Here is a 22,850-nt window from a genome sequence, read left to right on the forward strand (position 1 = left end):
TTGGCAGTATTTGGCAAGAGGCATAGAAATAACCACATATGAAAGTTTATGATATAATGTTAAGTAAAAAACAGAAACAAAACAAAAAGCGGAATCTATATAATGATTATAACGTTAAATTATACATGCATATAGGTAAGAACTATTGAAAGGTTTAAATCAGCTCAGATTGCAGGATCTTTTTTTTTTTGAAGATTTTATTTATTTATTTTAGAGAGGGAGAGTGCACAAGCAGGGGGAGAGAGAATCTCCAGGACACTTGACACTGAACACAGAGCCCTGAGCTCAATCCCCGGACCCCAAGATCATGACCTGAGCTGAAACCAAGAGTTGGACACTTAACTAACTGCACCACCCAGGCACCCCGGGGATTGCAGGATCTTAAACTGTTATTTCTTTTGAAGGTGTCATAACTTGGCTATGAAATAATTATTATATAAGAATAATTTTGGACTAATATAAAGAACAGCTAGAAATTTAACTTTGCCCATTAATAATGGCCGTCAATCCAGCTGTGGTAAGAACATCATCTGAGTGGCCTCTTGACTACTACTGCTTTCATTACTTGTGCCCTTTCCATCAGGAAGGTTCTGGAGTGGTGCTACTTGAGAACAGAAGTAACTTATCTCCCCCATCCCTTTTCTTTCTTCTTGAAGGGGCAAAAACTTCCAGCCAACAAGTTTCAGCAGGTGCTTTTTCTCCCCTATCTAATCAATACCCACTAATTTTAAAGCTTCACCTGCAGACTCACAGGAAATGAGCACTTATCAAGTAACAGATATTTAGTGTATTTTAAATCCACTTTTACAGCCATACCTCAAAGCACTGCTAGGTGAGTATATAAAAGGTTGAAGTGATAAAGCAAGTATGGACTTAGCAAGACTCTACTTCCCAGAACACCATGCTAAAATTCTGTAATTTTGTAATTCTCGATTAATATACCAAATGGGTAAATGACAAGAAACTGTTTTAACTGCACCAATTTCAAAAACTGCAGGATTAGCAAGTAGGAAAATCCCAGCCAAATTCTACAAAGATTTACAAAGCTAGGAATTAACCAACCATGCTTTTAAAGCCCTGTAATCTCCTAGGGTAATACTAAACTTTAACTATTATACATTTAGATACGAGAGTATTTTTATAGTTACTTTAAATGCTCTAGTTTACCTAAAAGAAAAAAAAAAAAACCACGAAAATCTTACCTTTACTGCGGACTTCCTAAAAAACCACATAAACTTTAAACCTCAGGAAGGTCATAACCTTTCTGGGACTATTTCCCTCTCTGCTCATAGGGGTAAGGAGGCAAGTAGAGATTATTTCCAAGGCAGCACTTCTTACACTTGAACGTGCATACAAACCACCTAGGGATCTTGTTACAACTAAGTTCTGACTCAGTAGGTCCGGGGTGGGTTTGAGATTCTGGACTTGAGATTTCTAACAAACTCCCAGGTCATCTGCAGACCACACTAAGTAACCAGGCTCAAAGTACCTTGCAGTTCAAATTTCGAGGAGTCTATGCTGTTTCTAAGTTTGTCACCGCACAAATTCAACAGCCTCCCAACTGGTCTCCAGCCTCTCTCTTGACCACTACCCTCTAAAGCAATCATCATACTATGTAGTCGGACACACCTTTCTTCGGAAGAAAAAAGTCAGAACAAGTCACTCTCCTGTCTAAAATCCTTCAGTGGCTTTCCACAGCGAGACTTACCTCTGAACTCCTTAACCTGATTTACAAGACCACACATCCTCTGGCTTTTCAATTATCCTTCTAGAACCTCTCCAACCTGCCCTTCCTGGCTCTGCACTCTATAAAATACTCTGGCCACCCTGAACCCGCTCCACTCCCCCTACCCTGGTCCCGCACCTCTTGATTCCCTATTGGGTCCCTAACCTGGACAAGTTTTTTGTACACTTGCTTCTATTCCTCTGTAAGCTCAACCAGCATTTCCGGCATTGCTGAACACCTTCTCACACACTTCCTAACTGGGGACAGTTCTCATTGAAAAGCAGGCAATCACCAATTTTTTATGAATAAACAAAAAGAACAAAAAAGCAAACCGTATATCTTTAAAATCAGTTTTATTTTATTTCTTCGGCTCTTCTTGCTCTAAAGTTGCCCAGATTAGTGACCAACAACTAAGCTTTTAAATGGCAAGTCCTGGGGCGCCTGGGTGGCTCAGTCGTTAAGCGTCTGCCTTCGGCTCAGGTCATGATCCCAGAGTCCTGGGATGGAGCCTTGCATCGGGCTCCCTGCTCAGCAGGAAGCCTGCTTCTCCCTCTCCCTCTCCCCCTGCTGGTGTTCCCTCTCTCACTGTGTCTCTCTGTCAAATAAATAAATAAAATCTTAAAAAAAAATAAAATAAAATAAATGGCAAGTCCTTTGCACCCATGAAGTGGTTTAACAGCTGCCAGTTTTAATTAAGCCAATCTGGCAAAGATTACTGAAGAAAAGTGCTTACAAAAGTCACTTATTTCATCTGTCATTAGTTTTTCATACATAGCTGGCGGCCTAACAACTGATAGAAACTTGTCAGGCAAGAGGGAGAAAAGACACCAAAATCTAAAAACGGCTGAGATCTACCCGGGTGACTTTGCGAACATGCACAAGTGTGATTCCAACTGTGAACAGAGGTATGCCTGTAAAGCTATCGTGAACTGAAAACTTGAAGCTCTGTCACTATTCATGTCATGTTCCAGAAGAGGGGAAAACAAACCCTGAAGTCCATATTTAAACTGCTGTGCCATACTGGACTTCTTACAGTTCATCCATATATATAGTTTTCTTTAAAAGAAAATACGATGATGGAAACAATAACCACACTTGACTTTTTTTTTTTTTTAAAGATTTTATTTATTTATTTGACAGAGAGAGAGATAGCAAGAGCACGAACACAGCAGGGGGAGTGGGAGAGGGAGAAGCAGGCTTCCCGCGGAGCAGGGAGCCTGATGTGGGACTCGATCCCAGGACCCTGGAATCATGACCTGAGCCGAAGGCAGACGCTTAATGACTGAGCCACCCAGGCGCCCCACACTTGACATTTTAAATAGTACACAGATGCTTTCAAGGAAGCATCATACAGACTATGGCATTTGCTGTTCAACGCAACCCTGACGGTAAATCTAACAGGTATTCAGGTAAGGAAGCAGCCCAGATCTTCAGATATCCAGGACAGGGACATGGCCAGGTGCCACTTGCCTCCCTTCCAGATACCAAGTTGCAGGGATTTCTGTTTTTCAAGTGAAATGCAACAGATTCTTCACTAAGAACCTAAACAGAACTAAACGAGACACCTTACTGAACTGTCCGCGCAAGCTGAAAATACTATTATCTTTTTCTCTATTTTTTTTTTTTAAACTTAGATCTTTCTGGATTGGTCTTCCCACCAATTCGGTGGGGAACTGGGACAGATAATTAGCACCTCCGGCAGATGAGATGGCTGAGGCCTGCAGATGTTAAATGGCTTCTCTAATTTCAAGGGAGAGAGGCCATTCCTGACTCATTAAATGCCTTTTCGACTATTAATTTTATTCTAAACATACTTCTTCACAACTCTTCATTCCTCAATAAATCAGAATATCTGGTCCCATTTAGGAGTGATTCACGCAGTCAGTTCCTCCCCATCTCCCTCCCTCCCCATCACCAAATCACAAAGATTGTAGGAATGATCCAATAAGCGAGCATTTCTCAAACTTGAGTGTGCACCAGAGCCACCTGGCAGGCTATAAAAACACCAACTGCCGGGCCCCACCCCAGAGTTTCAGAAGTCTGGCCTGAGAATTTATATTTCTAGCACATTCCCAGATCACACCGATGCTGCTGAGAACCACTGCAATAAAGTAGTCCGTAATAACAATTTCATTTATTTACTCTTTAACAGACTTGGTAACTGCTATGTGTCAGACAGGTTATATCAGACTTTGTTTTTATGCCCCTAAACTTTGTGAAATGTAGAAAAAAACCCAAAAAGGTAAATCAACGGTAACCAAAAGCAGTATGTGAAAAATCACAAAATGAGCAAGTGCTTCAACTTTAAATCTTACAGGAAGGGAATCCAAGCAGAGATTCTGACCTCCCCTCCTTCTGGGAATACTTAGAATTAAGTGGCACCTGAATTGAAACTCAAAAGTAATAATCCTGACTGAAGAAGTAATTCCCGGTGCAAGAAACCTAGAGAGCAGGGTCTCAAGGACAGGAAAATGCAGGGTAGGTTTAGGGAATCCTGAGTACTGTTGAGGAAGGAGTATCAGGAGCAGGAGATAGGAAGGTCAGCTGGAGCCAAATCACCATGGAGTCAAATCCCAAAACTTTCTGCACAGAGCTCTAATTAGGGCCCAGCTTTAGGGAGGCCCAAGAGTTGCAGGGGAGTGGTAGTTCAGGAAACCAAAGAAAGAGACTAAAACAGAGGGAGATGCAGTGGAGCAGACCCCTTTCCAAAAGGCCCTAGGCATATGAAGAGGTGACAAGAATAGAGTCATCAGAAAGCTTCCTTAGCAGTCTGGTCATTCAGTTCCATTTCAATACTCTAAGAAAAATGGTCTCTTTCCCTCAAATGGAGTTAATCCGTCACCTCCTCTTCTTCCTAGCTGGCCTCCAACAGTCCTTTTAATGGACATCCCAGTCAGACACTGGATTTAAGCTAAAGGAATCGGTATTCCCTTGATTGTCAGAGTTCCTGGCCCACCAAAAACTGAGAACACCACATGTCCAGAAATCTGAGCGGTCCTGAGCTCATTAATTTTCCACGCCACCAGAAAGCATTCATGATATCTAGGGAGCGGGTGCTATGGCTCAAACCTAACCCACACTCTGTGATCCTAGAAGAGATCAAATATGCAGTCAGAAAACCTGGATTTTGGAGATGTAGCCTCATACCAATTGATTTTAACCCAATGATCCACTTATTTACCTATAAAAAAATAAGAATATCTACCCGAGAATTATTATTAATACTAAATAAATGCACACTTATTTAGGACTATGTACTAGATCCCATACTAGGTACTTTGAATAATCTCATTTAATTAATTATGCAAGATGATACATATTAAAGTTAAGTGCTGCACATAGTAATAGTAATTATTATTATTACTACATCATTCAAAAAGAATTCTAATTCACAAACCTGTTAAGAACTTCAAAACTGTGAGCTGAAACTCTGGTAAACTGGTAAAAAAAAGATATATATATATGTATTTTTTAAGATCTTTATTTATTTATTTGACAGAGAAACAGAGATAGCAAGAGAGGGCACATGAGTGGGGAAGAGAGGGAGAAGCAGGCGCCCCAGTGAGCAGGGAGCCCGATGTGGGGCTTGATCCCAGGACCTGGGGACCATGACCCGAGCTGAAGGCAGATGCCCAACCAACTGAGCCACCCAGGCGCCCCCAAAAGATATCTGTATTTCTTTAAATTGGTGATTGTGCCACAAAGTTATCTGGGCTTAGAAAAGCTATAGTATTGGCAGGTATCCAGACCAAAAAGCCAATCTTTTATGTTTTCATTAAATCAGAAATGCTCTTAAATTCTTGGCCCCCACCCCCAAATAAGAGTTACCATTTGTCACCAAATCTTTTCACTGGAGGCTTATACTTTATATCTAAGACCTTTAAATTTTCTTCATGACAAGATGGAGGTGTAAGCCCAGTAATCTTCTTTCTATAAGGTTTAAGACATTATGCAAGACAAACATCTAGGTACCCTAACAAACTGGCAAGTTCTGAAAAACTTGAGAATAAATTTTCTTCACAATATGTGAGCACAAGACCAGCAATATTTTTTCCCTAAGAGAAGAAACTAGGACCAAAAAAAAAAAAAAAAGGCAACAAGCCAACCCTGATAGCATGTAATAAACTGCTCTGTAGTCTCCCTCTACATCCCACCGAAGACGGACTACTCCGTAACTCTTTCTAGACAGTGGGACAAGTTCATTTAGCCAGAACAGCTAAGAAAAAGCACCTTCTCCAGAAATATCAGGTGCTAGATGTCAGGGTTAGGCTGCAAAGAAGGCAGAAGTTCATTTTGATGCTTTTCAACTAGATCCTGTCTTCATTAAAACTCCACTGCCAGAGCCAAGAGAATCAGTGCTCTCTGGGAAGCAGGCAGGCAGGAGAGAGGAATCAGGTTAGGGTGCCCATTTCACAATGTAACCTCATTACTGTTGTTATTATTATTGTCATTATTACAGAAATAAAATAATATTAGTATCTATAAGTCGAGGAGAAGGTTAGAGAACCACAATGTGCAGCCTGAGCTCAATAATGCCTGTGATCCCGGTCAAGCTATTTGTCTTCTCATCTTTAAAATCTCACAGATGTGTTATGAAGATAACCATATATAAAGCTCCTACTAACATGTCTGATACATGGTAAGCACTCAATGAAACCTTTTTCCCACCAACCCCAACAGAGGAGACAAGAAGCTTTTGGAATAACTGGAATGTGAGCAGTCTTAAAAATTTACAGGAATGATTGCTATAGGTAAATGGATGGGTGGGGCATTTGAGGCAGAAGGCAGACAATGAAGCCAAAATCCAGGGCTTGATTTTATGAAGAGCTGTAAACCTGCCCACCTGGAAGATTGGATTGAAATTAAGAGCCCAAAAAGGAAGTCCTTGGGGTAGGGCCATTTTGGGGAGAGTGCAATGCCAAGTAAAGGGGCTGGAATTTAGTTTACACCTTAGGCACAAGCAACAGCTTCTGAGTACAAGAGCAGCAATATTCTCCTATAAGGAATTAAGCTGATCTGAAACTGGAGAAAAGGTATCACAAACCTGTTACTACATTTTTTATAAACATGTGAGGTTGAGTTTTTTGTTTTGGCATTTCTCTCTAACGTAAAAAAGAAAAAACTAATGCAACTTTAAAGTACATGCACAGGCTCTGAGGAAGGTGGTAACTTAATTTTGCAGAGAAAGAGACAAAGCATGCACTCTGGGTGTGTCTGTTAGGTGTGCTGGGTGTTGGTGGTTAACTTCTGAAGCCATCAGAGGCTGAAGGTCCTGTCTCTTGTTTTATGCCAGGAGCACTAATGTGAAAGACATCAATCTACATCTCAGTCCCCTAAATCAGACTGTAAATAAGTCATACTTATTTGCTTACTATATCTAAGTAGACCCAATACATTTTAATATCATACTTCCCTTAGCTGGAACATCATATCTCATCCCCTGGGCCCTCTTGAAATTTTTATGATCCAGTGTGAAAATATTTGAAATCCGCAAAAATGCAGAAATATCTCCCACAAAATCACAGTACTCTTGGACTCTCAACATAGATGCTAAATGAATAAATTCATTTAACACACATTTAAAAAAATCAATTCAAAGGACCAGTTTATCAATATTGGGTTATAAGTGCTAGGAAGGATGATACTCAGAAGAGGAAAAAAAAAAAAGCAGGGGGAGGGGCAGCTTTGGAGGTACGTATAAAATTAAATCAGATGATATAATCTATACATTATCAAAGATGTGGTGGTTGGAAAAACAACAAATACAAACTGCGGGCAGGGATGGGAAAAGGTTTTAGCAAAAATTCTCCCTAAAGTTGCTTAAAATGCCATCAGTTCCATTTGTTACTAAGGAGAATGCCATGTTTGTAATTCTCTTGGGATCCACCATACCTGAAAGTTAATTCACTCTTTCTCAGTTCCTCAACATGGGTGGTTTTCTGTTATAGAAATACCAACACTAAACTTGTGTAACTCCTAAACCACAATATGTAGAAATAAAAAAGTTATCTGGAGCTACATTAAGGAGCAAAAGTCCTTAAAAAAAAAAAAAGGCTACCACACAAAATGTGAAGCCCACCCCTTTTGAAGGGATTTCCTTGAGAAACAGTAACCAGGCAAACATATCAGGGGAGCATGGTGATTTTTTTTTAATTTAAATTTTCCTCTATCCAGAGAGGACAGTTTAAGACATTTCCTGTATGCTCCACCCTTCTCGGTGAGCAGTTTTACAACCATCCTCAAAGCTTTCAGGTAACAGCCTTTTGTTATGGGTGGGCCTGTGAGTACACTACTCCCCACACCTTCTTACATCTTCTCCTTGGCTTTGCATTTTTTCTGAGACTACAGGAGTGGGCTGACTGGACGTTGGTAATAGGTTTTCTGATCAAGGATCCACCACTGGGTGCTTTCTCCTTGACGGTATGACACAATGAAGCAGGGAGACTCAGTGATGTTTACTAGAGGTGTGTTCTGAATTCTCAAAACCTAAAACTGTGGGGCTTCCAGCAGAGACCCAGAAGATAACAGACACACCACCATTCCTCTCTTTACCATCTGCAAACTCCCCCTACCTCCCTGCCCCCCACCCCAAAATTATCCCAAAAACGCAAATTCCACCTTCAAAGAGCTCAAAGAGAATGAAGCAAAGGCATACAACCACTCCCTGGAGGGAATGGAGCTTCTTAGCTAACTGCCCCAGGAATGCAGCACAGACTAGCCAATGTTTAAAATCACGTCCTGTTCTGCCTCTTGTTTTCCAAAAAAGTATCATTACTGTCAACTCTTTCACAGGACAAATAAACCTGTGAATGAAATATATCCTCCCTCCCCTTCCCAATGAACACATTCTAGGATTGAGCTGCTTCCTTCCTTCCTCCTCATGGGAACCACACTGGTGGCACTGAGAAGCGTTAAAATAAGAAACACACTGTGTGAAGGCCACTTTTTCACATTAGTCAGAGCCATTCCTGGCCTACTTCTGATTCCAGGGGCTTCCAAACGGAAGGAGTTCTGTTTTCAGTTATGAGACCTTTTTCCACGTACAAGGTCTGAGAAACCTCCAGCCAGGCCTGGTAGGGCAGGGACAGCCGAGGGCTGCAAGGGCCACCCCAGCGGTGGGCTGAAGGCCCATCATCCCATACACTGCTGCACACAGGACCCCGCTCTCCATAAAAATATGTGCGGTAAAATACTGGATTCATTCAATTATTTGAGACTAATACAGACACCAAGAAACCTGTAATTGATCCAACTAATCCAACCCATAGCATTGGAATGACAATAACTGGCTCTCATTATAAATTACATAGCCTACTAAATTGATGGGAAGGCTCTTCCCAACACAATACATCAAAAGAGTTAAAATTAGGCTTCAGAATCAAAACTGTAATTTACCCAAGGCTTAGGAACAAAAAGACCACTCCCTCCTCTCCTTTGCTATTGTTCTACAGGACTGGGTGTCGAGCAGTGCACTTTACACCTTTAGGATTCCCAGAGGTTAAGAGGCTGGGGGGCTGGGAAACAGGCGACCCGGAATCAAAAGCTTGCATACTAACAGGCCTATTAGCATTGATCCACTGAGCTGCAAAGATAGCTAAAAGGCCAGAAAATGTGTACTCAGTGGGTAGCAGATACCTGACAACCGAGAGCCAAAAGGATGAGAGAGAGAGAGGGGGGGGGGGGGGAAAGGGACTCCAAATGGTGGCTTTCCTAGAGTAGAGTGAGAAACTGTCTCCTTTAAGGAGTGAATGGGGTGCTCGCAGCCAACCAGAGGCTTTGGGGCCGGGCCGTGTGGCACAAATAAAATCTCGGAACCCCCATAGGCACAGCCCCGGGGTCACGTACCATATGGCACAAATAAAATCTCGGAACCCCCACAGGCACAGCCCCAGGGCAGGCCTGGCCTTTGGGAGGCGGGGGCTTACCTTGTAGTTGCTTGAATCTCCCTTCCAGCTGGTTGTAGTTGTAAGGCACCTGCCCCGTGTAAGCTGGCGACAGCGGCCCTGAGATGCTAGACGTCCTCTGCAATTCCATTATGCCCGGCGTACCGCCCTGGCGGGCTGCACGGTGGAAATCCCGCTGCGGCACCCTCCTACCCCCATCCAACACACAGCAGCTTCCGCACGGCCTGGCTCCCGGCCCCGGTGAAAAAGGCTGGACCTAGGCAAGCCCCATTCCGGTCTGAAAGTCCAGCAGGCGGATCTGATAGGAAGTTGGCTGCAGGAGAGTCCACCTTAGCCCGGCCAGGAGTTACCACTCTGGGAATCTAATTCCTTGTTGCTTTCCTTCCTTTTGTGGCTCCCGACTAGAAGCTTGAAATAAATCACCGAGGAGGGGCGGGAGGACGAAGGCAAGGAGGTGCAAATCCTACTTTAAGAATTTTTTTAAATATGGCCAATCCGAAGCATGCCCCGGTCGCCGAGCCCGGGAGCTCGCGGGAGCAGTACACACACCTCCTCCCGGCTGCCCGCGGCGGCCGCCGGTTTGTAATTTAATCAGGAGCCACTCTCCGTGCGCTGGGCGGTGATGTCACCTGATTAGCATAACAGCATTGTAGAGGAAACGCAGGCTGTACCACGAGGAGGGGCGCGGGGGAGGCCGCCGGCCCGCGGCCCCCCACCCACAGGCGGCCCCGGCGCGGCCCGCGCCGCCTCCACCCGCCGGAGCCGCCGACCCCCGGGCCCGGCCCAGGACGCGCCCGCCGCGGCGGTTCCTTCCTAAACAAAGCTGCTGGAATTACAATCTTTTGTTGAGAGCCTCATGTAACGGAAAAGTCTCCGATTACTATCACATGGAAAGAAGGCGGCCCGGGAGGGTGAGGAGCCCCGCAGGTCCCGGCCGGGCTGCGCAGCCACGGCTCTGCGTCTGCGGAGATAATGCGGGCACGGGGGCCGCGCACCTGGGTGCGCGCGGCGTTCCCACTGCGCGGGCGCCAACCACGCGGCGGCGGCCCGGCCGGCCACCGTGTAAAAATGAGACAGAGGCCCTGTGGGCACTGTGCAGGGCCACGGCGAGGGGAGGTGTAAGTTCAGCGCACAGAAAGACCTCAACGGACTTCTGCGGCCCTCCCGAGATGTTTAGCGGGAGGTTTGTAACACGGACCCTATAAAACGAATCCAGCGCTAGATTTACTGGAGCACTGATTTGCAAGGCATTGTGGGAGAAAGGTACACAGGTAAACGCCTCAAGGATCCCAGGCCTGAGGAGTTCACGAGCGGATGGGGAGATAAAAGAACAGAAATTACCCTCAAATCCTACTTTGATTTGTAAAATGAAGCTCCCGAACTTTTGGGTTCTTGAAGATATTAAAACACTCCTTAATTCCTCCTACCAATCTCAACCAAAAAAAAAAAAAAAAATCCTCTACAAAGAAAAGAACAGTGATCAAGGTGTATTTTAGGGAAATAACTGACCCGAGTTTTTTCTTCCGACCTTCTCCCAACTAACTGTGGGCAGACAACAAATCACAAATTTGGCTTTTCCACATGGAGCCCTGCAGCAATACTCACTGAAGAAGGTAATTTCGTTCCTAAGGGATTCCAATCTGCTCGAAAGAGGTGGGCCTCCACTCCAGGATTACTTTAGTCCCCAGGGCACTTGTAATTCAAACAACTGCATCCTGTCCTGAGCTAGAGTTAAAACAAACCCAAAGTCTAGCTGGCTGTTCAACTGAGCAACTCCCATTCCTAACATCTACAACAGAGGCTTTTAAATACACCCAGGGTCAACCTTTAGCTTTCTAAAGCCAGGGCCAGGATTTGAAGGCATTTCTCACCATCCAGGATGTAGAGTAATTTCTAAAGCCCCTTTAACTGCCCACAACTGCAATTCACAATGCTTACAGGAATGTGGCAAAATGTGGGGTTACTGGAAAAAGCAATGGACTAGGATTCTCAAGACCTGAGTTTCTAGTCCTGGCCAAGGCTCTTAATCACCGATGACCTTAGAAGAAACCCTGGATTCTTGCTAAACCTCCCCTGTCAGACAGGGATAATTAATACCTACCTCTACAAGGTCAGTGAGGGAATGATGTGAAAATACCCTGACAACGATCGTTCCATTCAAAATTAGGAGTGTATTTTTCAAAATACCTCTTACATATTTTCCCCCACATATCACATCAAAGCAACAAAAAGAATGGAGAATTTTCTCAAGATCTTAACAGGCCCTTCTTCACTATTAAATACAGTATATATTAATATTAAAATATACTTCACTACTAAATATAAAGTTTTCAGTCTCTAAGTGTCCAGCTGTGGGCCGAGACAGAGACTGCAAAGTGCTTGCCAATTTACAATGCTTTATTTTTAATCTTTAAGCCACTTAGTGAATAGAGTATGAGTCACCATTCTTGGAGTCTCCCTTTCAGCTCCCTCTGGTATGGGGAAGTAGGTGAAATAAGCTTTCTGATTAGCCAGGTTACGTACTAGATGATGGGGGTAGAGGCTGGGATTAGTATAGCCACACTCAATACTAAAGAGCAGACTCAAAACAAGCCAGGCAGAGTGAACACATGCCAAGTATTGGAAAGAAAGGTTTTGAGGCTGGGGAAGGGTTTAATAACCCTGCAGGGGCAGGAGGTGAGAAGTGGGAATCTGTTTGCTGTGATGGGGCAGGGGAAGAAGAGGACACAAGCCTGATGACTCACCTGACCACCTCCAACTCAGCAATGGGGAGGAGGTCCAGGAAGGCCAGAGGCACTCATTCTTTAGTCCATTCAGTATTTACTGGATGCCAGCTGTGTGCAAGGTACATTGCCCAGTGGAGGATTCAGAGATGACTGGGCGAGTTCCTGGCCAAAGGAGATGGGACAAATATGCAAACAGTCCAACACCAGAGAAACAGGGGCTAAAAGAGGGGAGCTACAAGAGTTCAGAGGATAAGGGAGACACAACTGCCTAGGAAGACAGGCAGAAACAACTCCAGGAGGGACTGGCATTGTGACCAAACCTTGAAACACAGGTAGACTAGCAACAGGCTGGGAAAGGGGGAAGCCTCCTCTCCTAGGGAGGGGTGGTTGGGAAGTAAAGGCACCGACTGGACTGTTCCAGGAACAGCACCAGTGAGGGCTACCCTTTGATTGGAGCATGAGGGACTGTCAGGCAGAATGGAAACCCTGAGGGAACTAAGCCTGGGCAGGAAACCACTGGAGACTTTTCAGCCAAAGGAGGATGGGGTCTGGGTTGGGCTCTAGGGAAGAGTAATCTGGCAGTGGTCAGTAGAAAGGAGAGAGACTGAAAGCAACAAGGTCACTCAAGTGGTTACTGGAGTTTTCCAGGTCAAAGGACTAGTCAGTGTGAGGCAATAGGAACAAAAAGGAACAGACTGATGCAAGAGTTAACCCATAGGACTCTGGTAACCAACTGTACGTGGGTGGGAGGTTCAAAGGTTAGGGTTGCAGAAGACTCTGGGGTTTTTAGAGCTGGCTGCAGGGTGGAGGGAAGGATTGAACATTTCTTTATGGATAGGCTGAATTTGAGTTACCTGCAGCACCAAGGAGCGACAGGTCCAGAAGCAATCAAGGAGGTGGAGCAGGAGCTCAAGGCTGAGGATAGAGTCCCATGCACAGTGAGAGAGACTGCAGTGGGCTTAAACCTGGGAAGGAAGGTTAGAGGCAAATGGCTGCGCACAGAGCCCTGGGGAAGGCCAGGGTCTGTGAGGAAGAAGAAAAAACAGTGGAGATACCAAAGAGCTACGGAATGACAATCCAAGAGAAGAAAGAGATACTTGAGGAGGAAAGGGGTTAGAATGACATCATGTGTTGCAAAAAGAAGGAACCAGAAGTCAGAGAAGATGTGATCCAGTATATGAATGAGGAGGTCAATGGGGGTAATAAAAGCCAAAGCGAGGCTACCAGGAATGAAAGAATGAAGAGCAAAGGGAAGAAGAGCAAGAAGGTAGAGGTGGTGAATAGAAAGGAGCAGGGGAAGGGGCTCTGGGCCACGTCCAGCTGAGCATATCCTCTGTGCACAGGTTTCAGCCCTGAACTGGCACAGGTAGGAAAAGACCAGTGGGAAAATGGCTTAAAGGTATGGGTGGGGCAGTCAGCCTTAGCCAAGAGGAGATACCCTTACCTTCAGAGGCAGGAGGGAAAGGATAGGGACATTGTAAGGAAGAAAAGAAGAAATTTAAAGGAATTTACCCAACTCTAACTTAATAAAGCAAAAGGCCACGGGTCCTACCCACAGTTTATCTGTAGTGCTCTAAGAAGAATATATTTTCTCAAGTGACTAAACCTATGAGGTAGGTATTAGGTCCATTTTGCAGACAAGGCAACTGAGATTCAGAGAGGTGCCATGCCTTGCCCCGGGCCCTACAGCTGTTGAATGGTAGAGCCACACCTGGACCCTAGACTGACCAAGGTTAGCCGTGTTTACCCCATGTATTTAGAGCATAATATCAGCTTACTAATGGTTTGCAGGATTTTCAGAAAAACCATAAAAAACTGGGTAAGTGGTATCAAGATACCTAAAACCCAAGCAAGCCTCCACAGAAACTTCTGCAACACTTAGTTGGGTCAGGGACAGGCACATTTTCGGCTAATTCACATGGAAGTTGCTACTTTAAGGGTTCTCTTGTTGTGAATGGGTTTTGTTTGGTTGGGTTTTGTTCCTTTCCTCATACTTGGACCTATACACTAAGATTCTATATGATTTAGCATGTTGCATGTGAATGGAAACACTAAGCAATGAGATTAAGCCTGTATTTGTCCCAAGAGGCTTTATGAAGTCTGAGAGATTAAAAAGAAAGAGAGAGAAAGAAAAAAGACAACGCTTTCCCTGCATCACAGCAAGCTCGAAAGCATAAACTATGGTGTGTTCATTTCCTGAACATCTAAACATTAGCAAGATTGTGATGCTTCAGAGAGGACTGCCAACGTGCTAAGATGTTATAGCATGTGTACACATTCAAGGACTTGAAAAACCAACCCAAGAGCTGGGAAAGAAGTGATGGGAACAGGGTGCGCCTCGGTGGCTCAGTCAGTTAAGCATCTGCCTTTGGCTCAGGTCATGATCCCAGGGTCCTGGGATTGAGCCCCACATCGGGCTCCCTGCTCCGCAGGAAGCCTGCTTCTCCCTCTCCCACCACCCCCTGCTTGTGTTCCCTCTCTTGCTGTCTCTCTCTGTCAAATAAATAAATAAAATCTTTAAAAAAAAAAAAAAGTGGTGGGAACAGGGAGGGACAGAACACAACAAGGTTTCACATATAAACTGTTTTGCCAAATTCTCTGCCCTTTCCAGATCTGCCTTTCCTTCATCTGGACAACAGTTGGAGGACCACAGCCATTTTCTTCTGAGTGTTTCTTTATAGGAAACCAAAATAATATTACTAAAATAATCCTCTTCCAGTGGTGTGGCCAGATAGAGAAGCAGGCTCCAAATCATGCTGGTGCATTTATGCTCCCCAGAGGTGAAGCTTAAGGGATCTGTCTCACCTCTCCACCCACCCACCCACCCACCCCCTTCTCCAACCAGTCTCCTGCCCACTTGAATCCTTACCTGTGGGCATTTTTTTTCTGCATCCCCTCTACTGTATAATGCCCTGAGAGCCTCCCACCCCTAACTACCTAGTTACCGCTGCCCTTTCTCCCAAAGCCTGCCTCCATATGTGTATTCTTAAAAACCCATCCCTTATTCAAAGGGAACTGCCCCACGTACCAGGAAACTCAACCAACTAACCAAGCATATCACCATGAAATCCAGTCAAAACCAGAAAACAGAATTACCTGGAAACCTTCTTCCCCTGCCCTCCCGAAAAGGACAATTTTCAACAAGTCCCATCGTCAGAACACATTCCTGACACTAGTGTTTCTGTTCACGGCTAGCTGCCTGCCACCCTTCCAGAACGTCTCCTTTCTCTCCAATGGCACCGCACACACAGGGCCCACAGCCTGGGCAGCCCGAAGCAGTCAGCAGCGCTTCCTCACGACCACGTGGCTCCTGAAGATCAGGGCCTAGACCGCTTCTCTGATTACTCCCAGAGCATCACCCACGGAGCATTGGGTCATGGTTTAAAGGAGGAAAGGCGCTTAAAGACTGACGTGGAATCTAAGCATCTGACTCTGCTGCTTTCTAACTCCGTGATTCCCTGAGCCTGAAAAGTTGCTACAACAACGGAACCAACTTCGTAGAGCTGTTGTATCACTGAGATAAATGTTTAGGAAAGAAAAATGTTGGGAAGATAGCCGCACTGTCTGTGCAGCTATGATTACTCGTCTTTAAACTCCTTACAGGGAAATTTCAAAAACTAATTTTACCCCCACCTTTGGCCACCAAGGTTGGCCTACTGGTTGGAGGATGTTGCCGGTTTCCTGTGGAATCACTAACCTCAGGCCAGGGACCAGAGCGGGTACCCCTCTGGATCTCTAAACAAGGGCAATTCAAATGGCAAGACCAGTCCTCCAGCTGGGAGATACTCACAAAACCCCATTCCCTTCTCTTTCACTCACCCCATTTTACACTGGGAAAGGCATATGCAAAATCGTATTTTATAATAAAAATAAAGCAGTAACACCTCAGAGATAACAAGAATACAATATTCACTATGAAATGAGTTACAAAGCGCCTATGTTTTTACAAAGGCCAATGTTTATTTAAGGTGGGGCTATCAGATTTGAGAGTTCAGGACTTAGAATACCTAGACAAAAATTAAAGGGGAAGACTAAAGGTATTTTTCATCTACAGCAATTGCTCTCTCTGTTCCTGAGAGGATACAGATTTTTTTTTTCCTATCTCCCATACACACGCACAGCTTCTACAAATTATCTAGTCACATGGCTGCATCTAATTCCCATTTATATCTTTTTTTTCTGTTTCTTGTTCAGCGTCACAGCAGAATTAAATACAAAGTACCTGACATCTCTGCTGAGAAGGAGAAACATGGCAAATTACACTCAGTAACAAGTACCCAAGGCCCTGGGGAAGGAATGCAGTTTATTGAATCTTCTACCTAGCCAAACCTTATCCTTGCATTCTTATCGCATCTGTTATCTGCCCATGCAAAGCTTCCCTGTATGGGCAAAAGAATGCCCCAGTCCAGAGGCCCCACCTTTGGCAAACAGGTGCTGCTATGCCTGTGAACAGAACACCAGCCAGAGCCAAGACTGGGCTCCTCTGCTAGAGGCTGAGTGGTTCAAAGGAAAAGAACATCTGAGGAATGCAGCTGGGGCCAGGCCTGCTCTTGCCCAGGATGTTTGGTCCTGCTTCCCACCTCCAACATGGAGGGAAAAGGCTGACACATACAGGTGTTCACAGCCACTGGGCCAGAGTCTTACAAGGAAGCAGACGGGGCAGTGAGAAGACGCCGCTTCCTGGTGGTGCAGCTCATGGGGAAAAAACTGGAAGAGAGGAGATACAAATCTACTCTTTGTGGGGTGCCTGGGTGGCTCAGTTGGTTAAGCGACTGCCTTCGGCTCAGGTCATGATCCTGGAGTCCTGGGATCGAGTCCCACATCAGGCTCCCTGCTCAGAGGGGAGTCTGCTTCTCCCTCTCCCACTCCCCCCTCTTGTGCTCTCTCTCTCTCATTCTCTCTCTCAAATAAATAAATAAAATCTTAAAAAAAAAAAAAAATCTATTCTTTGTGAAAACAGGCCTCTGGACCCTGCCCTCAGGTCTTCATACCCATGTTACCTTTTCCAGAAGCTTACCATAGACTGGCTTTAGAAAAGAGCAGATTAAACAGTCCCCCCCGCCCCCCCCCCCCAAGAGGGGGAAGAAGGAAGAGGGAGGGGAGGGATGCAAACCTCATCATCAAGGCACAGGCCTCATACCTCCCGGGCTCCAGGGAGTCAAGGTCAACCCGTCTACATGTGCTCAGGCCCATCTGGGAGCACAGACCACACTGGAGGGACCAGCAAAGTTATAAGAAGTGATTTCTGCACAGGCACTTTCAACCTACCTAGGAAAATAGGTCAGACCAATGGATAGACGGACAGGGACACAGACACACACACACACACACACACACAGAGTAGCATGTTAACAAATGAAGAACAGTGACAGTTACAGAAAGAACCATTCCGAATGGATCAACAAGATAAAAACAGAGCAGAGTGGCGTTTCTCCCACACAAACACTCTCTGTGGCTATACTGTCTTTTCTGCGATTCTCATGTGGCTCCTAGCCAAATCCCTGCCAACAAGTGCCACAGTAACATGAGAGTGTAGGTTACTGTGTTTGTTAATTATGGGTGGGGGGCGTTACTTCTTCCTCATTGAAGCGCAGGTCCCTATTACCCAGCTGGAGGGCTATGGAACACGGGGTGCGGCCCTAGCATGTTAAAATGTGAAATATTTTAAGGGTGCAGTCATTTCTTCCTCCTCAGCACCTGAGCTTCTGCCAATCTCTCAGTGAGATAACACAGCCTCCTTCCCACACAACTTTGCTAGGCAGCCACTCGCTGGGCACAGGCCCTGAATAATTCATGGTCAGCCCGGTCACCGAGGAGCACCAAGCCCACCAGCTGCCATTAACTGGGAGGCCAGCCCCAGACCTACTATGAAAGAATTACCGACTGTCAACTACCTCTGAGACCTTCTTTGCAGACACCAACCACTCTTCCCACTTTTCTCCTCCCCGTTCCCACCAGATCAAAGCGCAACTTTTCCTCTAAGGAAGACAGATGCTGAGTACTGATGGCAGGAGAAGAAAAGTGATGCCCTCCAACAAAAGCACAGTCAGGGTGTCACTCCCCCACTCAGGACACTGAGATGACATGGGTAAATGACCAGACACTGTGCCTGACACACACTCAATAAATGCCAGTCCTCGTCCCCTCCTCCTCCTTGTCCCTCTGTTCCAGCCAAGCTTGAGCCACATCCCACCGCCGGTTTTGGCCTTTCCCATCTCCACAGCTCTGCTCTGGGTGCTCCCCTCCTCTGTCAGAGGTCTCTCCACCCTTTAAGCCAAGCCCAAGGCAAGGCGTCCCTCATCCAGGAAGAGTTCCCAGATTATCCCAGCTGACATGACTGCTCCTTCTCAGAAACCTTATACCTGCACCGTCAGCACCCCCCTGCCTGGCACCTCCTGTGCCCTGCCCTAGAGTATTGCTTTTCTTGAGCACCAGTCTTATCAGCCTCATTAAAATAATGGAAAGTGCACCAGTTACGGACTTGAGAGAAGTGGAAAATGGGACTCCAGTCTCAGCTTTTGTCACTGACCAGCCTTGTGACCCTGAGCCAGTCCCCTGGCTTCTCTGATTTTCTCCCTAAAAACCAGGGGATCTGAAATCCAAGAAAAGCTCTAAGGTCCTCTGGATATGAGGCTCTTAGAAATACATCACAACCTGTTTTCGGGCAGCTGCAAGTCTCGGAAAACCTTCACTCTGCATCCCTCAGCCCAGTATCCTCCACGAAGCAGCTGTTCAAAAACGCCTCAGCCGTTTCAGAAGCCTGAACACTGAACAGAAGCCTGAACAGAGCAAAGGCTCTGTGAGGGAGATGGCACCATTCAGAGAACTGCAGGGCCTACTCCACCTTCCGCAACACCCCTGGGTCTATGTGTTAATCCTTCACGAAAAGAAGTTGAGAGCTCCAACTCCTCAGGGCAGACAAAGAAGGTCCCTTCCAAAATTTACCCACCTAAGCCAACCATTTCATTTATAGATGAGAGGCATGACCAGAGATACAGAGTAAGTTACCGCAGACCAGAAAGTAGAAAGCAGGCCTTTTGAATTCCTGCTGCCTTTCATTTCTAGGTCAAACCAGGAGCTGAGGACAGAAGGGGTGGCAGGCATTTCTCAGAGCTCTCTGTCAGGAAGGTGGGCCCAGGGCTCAAAATCAGGAAAAGCCCATCTTCATCCCCTCCTCCATTTCATCTTCCAGCTTCCAACACCAAGGTGGGGCCAACAAGTTCCTACTAAGTGGCAGATGACACTTATTTTCCATGTTCTCTGATGTCCAGCATGTCCCAGCACAGAAAGAATGAAGGTGCAGACCCTGGTACTGACGATCCTATCTCACAGACCAACACAGAATCAAATACACTGTCAGCCCCAGGAAACTCAGTTTTCTGCGCTGGACTTTTCTTTATAATTCTTAGGATGTTCTGAGGGAAGTTTACTTAGGAGGCATTTTTTTTAAAAAAACATCTGACAAATGGATTCATTGATTATAACTAGAATTTTAATGACAGGTAAGGAGTGAAGTGAGCTAAGAGAGAGACTAAGCTCTTTTCTGAAACCTTACATGTTCATCTACAACCACCTCTCCATGCACCTTTTACTACCATTTCTATCACCCTCTTAATCACCATCTAACCAGGAAAAAACACGAATTGTGACCACAATGGTGCCTTTCTCCACTACATCTTATTTTTATAACATAATAAACGCTTCAGTAAAGAATGTGGAGAAACTGGAATGCTTGTGCCCTGCTGGTGGGAATGTAAAATGGTGCAGCTGCTGTGGAAAACGGTATGGAGGCTCCTCAGAAACTTAAAAATAGAAATACATATGATGCAGCAATCCCACTTCTGGGTATATATCCCTTCCCCCCCAAACCTGAAAGCAGGATCTCAAGGAGACATTTGCACACCCATGTTCACTGCATTTTTCACAAGAGCGGAGGGGTGGACAACTCAGATGTCCACTGATGGATGAATGGATAAAGAAAATGTGGCATAAACACACAACAGAATATTACTCAGACTTAAAAAAGAAGGCCATCCTGTCCCAGGCCACAACATGGATGAACCTGGAGGATGTCATGCTAAGTCATTATGAGGACATCATGAAGTAAGCAGCCACAGAAAGACAAGTACTGTATGATTCCACTTACATGTGGCATCGAGAGTAGTCAAACTCAAGGAAACAGAAGGCAGAATGGAGGCTGCCAGGAGCTGAGGAGAGGGGGCCATGGGGGGTGGGTTCAGTGAGTACAGAGTTTCAGTTTTCCAAGATGAAGAAGTTCTAGAGATCTGCTACCTAACATTGTAAATACAGTTAACACTACTGAACTGTACACGTAAAAATGGTTAAGATGGTAAATTTTATGTGTTCTTTACAATTAAAAATAATTTTTAAAGAAACCATTTTACTGAAGAGTCAGGGGGAATGCAATACCGGGCATGGGGGCAAGCAGCAGGTCTAAAAGCTATGCGGTCTGTGTGTGTGACTCCGAAGCTCAAACATTCTCAGAGGCTATCGACCAACACACTGATCCCTCCAAGCCCACTCGTCAACCCTTAAGAAAAAAAAAATCTTTATGGGAATCATGCCAACTCTCATTTTTATGTGTATTTTTAAAAAAGGCCTAAAAAATTAGTTACTGATTTCCAAACTGCATGCAAGCCTCACGTCTGTGCACAGCACTGTGGTAACCTCCATATACCATTTATTTATTTTTATTTTTATTTTTTTTTAAAGATTTTATTTATTTATTAGAGAGAGAGCACAAGAGGGGGGAGCGGGAGAGGGAGAAGCAGACCGCCCCTCCATATATCATTTAGCACTAGGGTCAGCCCTCAGCATCTCCACAAGTCCAAACTCCGTGAAACTGTTCAAAACGTTCTTTTTCCACTCAGCATTCCAGTCAGCATCTGAGATTGAGTCCCCAAAGCACAGAAGCAATCAGTTGGCAGTTTAGGAAGAGTCAGTAGCAAGACATAATACTTAAACAGCAGTGTGCATATTGACACACTTCGGGGGTGTGTGTGTGTGTTTATGTGCACACGGGCCCACATGTGCACAGGATCGCCTTGGTGCATATTAAATAGACCAGTTTTCCTTACTCCTAAGGTTTTATGATACTCTAGCATCAACTACCCTGCAATACTTATATTTGCCCACCCAGCTAAAGAATACTGATGTCCTGGGCGCCTGGGTGGCTCAGTTGGTTAAGCGACTGCCTTCGGCTCAGGTCGTGATCCTGGAGTCCCGGGATCGAGTCCCGCATCGGGCTCCCTGCTCGGCAGGGAGCCTGCTTCTCCCTCTGACCCTCCCCCCTCTCGTGTGCTCTCTGTCTCTCTCATTCTCTCTGTCTCAAAAAAAAAAAAAATACTGATGTCCTGTCAGTATGGGCACATACACAGTTTTCTGTAAAGAATAATTTTAGTGTAGGGGCGCCTGGCTGGCTCAGTCGGTGGAGCATGTGACTCTTGATCTCAGGGTTGTGAATTTGAGCCCCATATTACAGGTGGAGATTACTTAACAAATAAAAGTTTTAAAAAAAGAAGAGTTTTAGTGTAATAAGGGCTCATGAAGCAACAGACCAAGGTTCTTACTGATCAAAATGTCCTTCTATTCTATTAGATGATGAAAGGGCAAACGGCAAAAATCATTACACAGGAAAGGGGTCTGTAATTTGAAGTGATTCTAATCAAAGATTTGGTAACACTCTATAAGAATCTGCATTTTTGACTCATCAAACATAAAAACGGAACAAAAACTTAACAAGCGCCTAGGACTTGAGTCTGAGTCACACAGCATTTATTTCCTGGAGAAGGACAAAGGTTGCTATCGTCCTTATGACCATGCACAGTTTGCTTCTCACAGTATACACAGAAACCACCAGGAAAAGAGGCCCAAACTCACCTTGGTAACAAGAGGATGTTAGCCTGCTAACTGCCCAGGAGCTTACACACAATCTCAGAGGCTTAAGAGACCTTGGGATCTAACCAGCCTGCCCCCTCATTCTACAAATGAGGGAACTGAGGCTGGGAGTTGGATGCTTTCTCTCATGTCTCCACCAGCCAGGCCCAGCGGCGCTCAGATGTCCTGGCTGCAATAACAATACCCACAATGGCCTGCTGTCTGAAGCCACTTCCTATAAATACCATAAAAAAGCTCCACGACCCAGGGCCGCCTGGCTGACTCAGTTGGGAGCGCATGCGATTCTTGATCTTAGGGTTGTGAGTTTGAGTCCCACACAGGGTGTAGAGCTTACTTTAAATGAACATTCGAATGAACAAACAAAATTTTTTTGAAACTCTGTGACCTAAAAAAAAGTCTTCCCAGGACACCTGGGTGGCTCAGTCAGGTAAGCGTCTGCCTTCAGCTCAGGTCATGATCCCAGGGTCCTGGGATCGAGTCACACATCAGGCTCCCTGCTCAGCAGGGAGTCTGCTTCTCCCCCTCCCTCTGCCTGCCGCTCACCCTGCTTGTGTGCTTGCTTTCTCTCTCTCTCTC

The 22,850-nt window shown here is 45.3% G+C and overlaps 1 protein-coding gene across 3 annotated transcripts in view; it reads right to left on the minus strand.

Annotated features, from left to right (window-relative positions):
• Positions 1-22,850, minus strand: part of SPTBN1 (spectrin beta, non-erythrocytic 1) — a 195,735-nt gene that overhangs the window by 100,413 nt on the left and 72,472 nt on the right. Inside the window, exon 1 of one of the 3 annotated variants that reach the window (XM_045884989.1) lies at positions 9,652-10,275. The exons of the other annotated variants lie outside the window; for them this stretch is intronic. Within the exon in view, the coding sequence (XP_045740945.1) occupies positions 9,652-9,760 (109 nt within the window). The 5' untranslated portion in view covers positions 9,761-10,275. Of the gene's footprint in view, positions 1-9,651; positions 10,276-22,850 lie in introns of those variants that run through there. 3 annotated transcript variants of the gene reach the window in all.

Source organism: Mirounga angustirostris, unplaced genomic scaffold (genome assembly GCF_029215605.1).
Source record: "Mirounga angustirostris isolate CCGP_5_RB_7025 unplaced genomic scaffold, mMirAng1.0.hap1 SCAF_10, whole genome shotgun sequence".
NCBI classification, from domain to species: Eukaryota; Metazoa; Chordata; class Mammalia; order Carnivora; family Phocidae; genus Mirounga; species Mirounga angustirostris.